The following is a 3,922-nucleotide window of genomic DNA, read 5'->3' as shown; positions in this document are numbered from 1 at the left end:
GATTACCAGGGGCATCCTTGAGTCGACCCCCATCCTCTTTGGGTCGATCAAGGAAGGGATCATAGAGTTGATGGAGGATCGCCTACGGGCATTCAGGAGCGATTTAGCTTCTAGCCAGTCAGGATTTCGCACACTGTCCTTCAAGGACTTCAGGGGCAGTGGTGCGCCGGATTTCCATGGGGTGAAGGACCCCATTGTCGCCAGGCGGTGGATTGCGGATATCGAGTCCGCCCAGTTGACTAGCTTCTGCCCCGAGGGGTCGAAGGTGAGGTACGCAGCAGGGTGTTTACGGGACCGAGCCCGGGATTGGTGGGAGTCAGTGGGTGACTCGTTGGGAGCCTCGGCTATCGAGACAATGACCTGGTCGGACTTTGTGGCTAGGTTCAGGGCAGAGTTTGCACCGGCGGTCGAGCTTCAGCAGCTGGCCAGGGAGTTTCTAGACATGAGGCAGACGACAGAGACCGTGGCGGAGATCACCGCCAAGTTTCGGGAGTTTCTAGACATGAGGCATTCGATACTATTGGTTTTCTCGCACCAGAGGCGATGGAGCTCCTCAATAGAGTCCAACGAGTCATACATTCTAATGTCATATCTCATAGATCCACAAATATTATTTTCAAAAGAATTGGTTTTGCCATCCAAAAAGGGCTAGCGAGCGCAACTTATTGCCCGTTTGCCTTCGATCGATATGTACTGAACCTTTATGAGTAATATATATATATATATATATATATATATATATATATATATATATATATATATATATATATATATATATATATAATAAGTTCATTAAAATTCACAACAAATACAATATTAATAATAATTATAGTTTTTTATTTTAAAAATGTCCAAATTTCTTGAGAATGACAGATTTAATCGAGTTTTTCATAATTAATCGAGTTGGACAGGTTTTCTTCGAGTTTGACCGACTCTAGTTTATTTGCCTGATATTCAGAAAACATCTATCGTATACTTGATTCTGATTATTCGGCCGATTATATGTTATGTGTTATATATAATACTTTATATATTGTTATTATCAAACAAAAAAAAATTATATATGGTAAGAAGAATCGGCATGTGGGAAGCACGTGACACCTAATCACCTGATCTGATCTTTCCAACGACACAAAACCAAACAAACACTAGCCATTCAGACACCTTCACATCACACTTCAATTTCTTACACCTCCCCTTTGATTTGTTGCGAATTAATGGCCGGCGTTCTCGAAACCCTCACCGTTCCTCGTGCCTCCGGATTTCCGGCAGCTTCTCTAACTCCGATCGCCTCTTCTCCGGTCTGTCAACTCTCCCTCCGTCGGAACTTTGTCCCGGAATCAAGAGGCTTGAAGTTAAACATCCGTTCCTTTCGCTCTTCTGGATCCCTGAGATTGAGGTCGAAATCCGGCCGTCGTGGTGGAGGAATTGTCTGTGAAGCTCAGGAAACAGCCGTACAAGGTTAGACTCGTTCATTTGTGTTGTATCTCTCATGGATTGGTGGATTAAATCGCTTGTTTTCTACATTGTACTCTCTGAACCTCCTGGAGGTATTCTTATACTCGTAGTCGTTTAACATACTTCGATTTCTGAAAATAGCTATTTATATATATTTATGTTATGCAAATCCTGCTGTTAGTCTCTCAGTGCTCTAGCATCATTTCCTTGATATTCTCGTGTAGTTGAATGCATCTCACCTTTTGTAGAACACGATTGTATGTGAAAAACATGTGTATCTCGATTCAAAACCACATTTATCTTGTTTTGCTTGTTTTGTTTACTCCGTCCCTTCATAATAAACAACCACGCTTCCAATTTTCCTCCAAATATATCATTTTCAAAGCTAAAACCAAAATTGACATTGCTTTTGTTTCAAGTGAAATTCAAATTGACATCTGAGTAACAAGTATGAAGTAGATTAATACATTTGTTATGTAAAATGGAACTACAATGGTTATACGCCTAGTAAATCATAGATCCTCTCCAACATTCAGTTTCATCAGCTGATTATGATTTGTTGAATCTAACATAAGCGAGTGCCTTTACTCTTTCACATAATTTCATTCATAGATTCATTGTTGATAAGTAATCGAAGCAAATTATGATGTTGTTGTGTTGACATTGCAATTGCAGTACTCCCTGTGACTGATAACACATGGCAATCACTTGTTCTTGAATCCAAACTTCCTGTTTTGGTTGAATTCTGGGCTCCATGGTGTGGCCCTTGTCGAATGATCCACCCTGTGATTGATGAACTTGCAAAAGAATACACAGGAAAACTCAGTTGCTACAAGGTAAACACAGATGAGAGTCCTTCAGTTGCAACCAAATATGGAATAAGAAGCATCCCAACTGTGATGATCTTTAAAGAAGGAGAGAAGAAAGATGCAGTTATTGGTGCAGTTCCAAAAACAACTTTGTCTGCTTGCATTGAGAAGTTCTTGTAGAGGTACTTATGTATATATAATTATAATATTATATATATACTCCTAGATTTGAACCAGTTTAGTTCTCTTATTTGTTTCTATCACAGCTACAGATACTGCAAACAGTATAATAAATTTGATATCCAATTGTATGTATGGTTGGATTCAGATTTATTTGCTGATGTGCTTTCCAGAATTAGAATCTCATGTTTTGTGGTATCTTTTTTCTCTAAGGTGAAGATTGGCAAAAGAAAAATTTTGTCATATATAATGACATGATTGACACTATATCAGCACTAGATAAACCTAAATAAACAAATTCTTCCATATTGAATGTCATAATTTAGTGACATATTGAATGCAATTAAAAGATAAATGACCTAAAGAACAAATTACTTACCATTGGTTGTTGTTAACCTTTTTCCATCTCAGTGTGTTGTTGAGGAAGAAGTTGTTTGTATTTGCAACTATGCACAAAGATGCTTATAGAAAAATATAGTTTCTGATTCACAAAAAAAAAAAAAAAAGAACTTATCTAAGGGGCTGTTTCATTTTGACTTAATGGCTTGATGGGTTAAACATTTACTCGGGACAACTATCCATGGTTGTTTGTTGTATTCAATAGTTCATTTAATCGGAACAACAATAATTTATACAAAACTTAATAGACAAAAAAAGAACAAACCCAAACAGTTTTTTTAATAAAAATCTTGTATGTTAAAAATGTTTTTATACGTGGTTTTTAATAGTCACATTCGTATGAATTCAACATGACCTAAATTAAAATGCGCAAAGCTAGAAAAACTCGAGATCTAAAATCTTCTATGATGAAATATGTTGATTATCAATATCTTGTGGAAAGAAAAACTTCAACTTTTACAAAAAGAATGTCCAACGTTAAATCACGAAAAATGGAAAAGGTGTGTGGAAAAAACAATCGCAAACCATTGATTGATATTTTATAATATAGTGGCTTAAATGAAATAAATTTTCTCCATTGACCCAACTATAAAATATGGTGAAACCACAGGGACTGTTACGCAAAGTTTCAAAAGAATTAAAAATGAAAAAGATATAACAGAAAATTATGGGCATGATATTGACAAGAGCCGACATTAACTCCGGCTCAAGCTGGAAAACCGTAGCTTATTATAGATCCTGTTTAACAATAATTAATTCTTTGAAATCCTGTTGACAATAATCAATTCTGTGAAAATCTTTGTCGTAAATCTAAAAGCTGTTTTCCCTAAATTATCAAAATATAAGCATTTATTATTTTAATACCAAAATCGTCATAACATTAATATCTATCCGTTCTTTCAAATCCAGATTTAATAAGAAAGTTAATTATGATTTGATATTTAGTTGATGGCCATAAAAGGCTAATAAAATATTAAACTTTTGAAAAAATATAAAGTGAAAAAGATTTATTTAATTTAGGATAAAACAAAAAAGCAACATGAAATTATTAAACAAATGATATTCCCATATCTCCA

The 3,922-nt window shown here is 35.7% G+C and overlaps 1 protein-coding gene across 1 annotated transcript; it reads left to right on the top strand.

Moving 5' to 3' along the window:
* Window positions 1-1,135: 1,135 nt before the first annotated feature.
* TRX-M4 (thioredoxin M-type 4) lies at window positions 1,136-2,645 on the top strand. The gene is made up of 2 exons (XM_078965581.1): window positions 1,136-1,461; window positions 2,134-2,645. The coding sequence occupies exons 1-2, from the start codon at window positions 1,218-1,220 to the stop codon at window positions 2,445-2,447; spliced, it is 558 nt and encodes a 185-aa protein (XP_078821707.1). The 5' UTR covers window positions 1,136-1,217; the 3' UTR covers window positions 2,448-2,645.
* Window positions 2,646-3,922: the final 1,277 nt, after the last annotated feature.

The sequence above is a fragment of the Lactuca saligna genome, chromosome 7, assembly GCF_052625555.1.
Source record: "Lactuca saligna cultivar CGN05327 chromosome 7, ASM5262555v1, whole genome shotgun sequence".
Lineage (NCBI taxonomy): Eukaryota > Viridiplantae > Streptophyta > Magnoliopsida > Asterales > Asteraceae > Lactuca > Lactuca saligna.
Note: the sequence above shows the minus strand (reverse complement) of the source record. Positions and strands in the feature narration are given on the sequence as shown.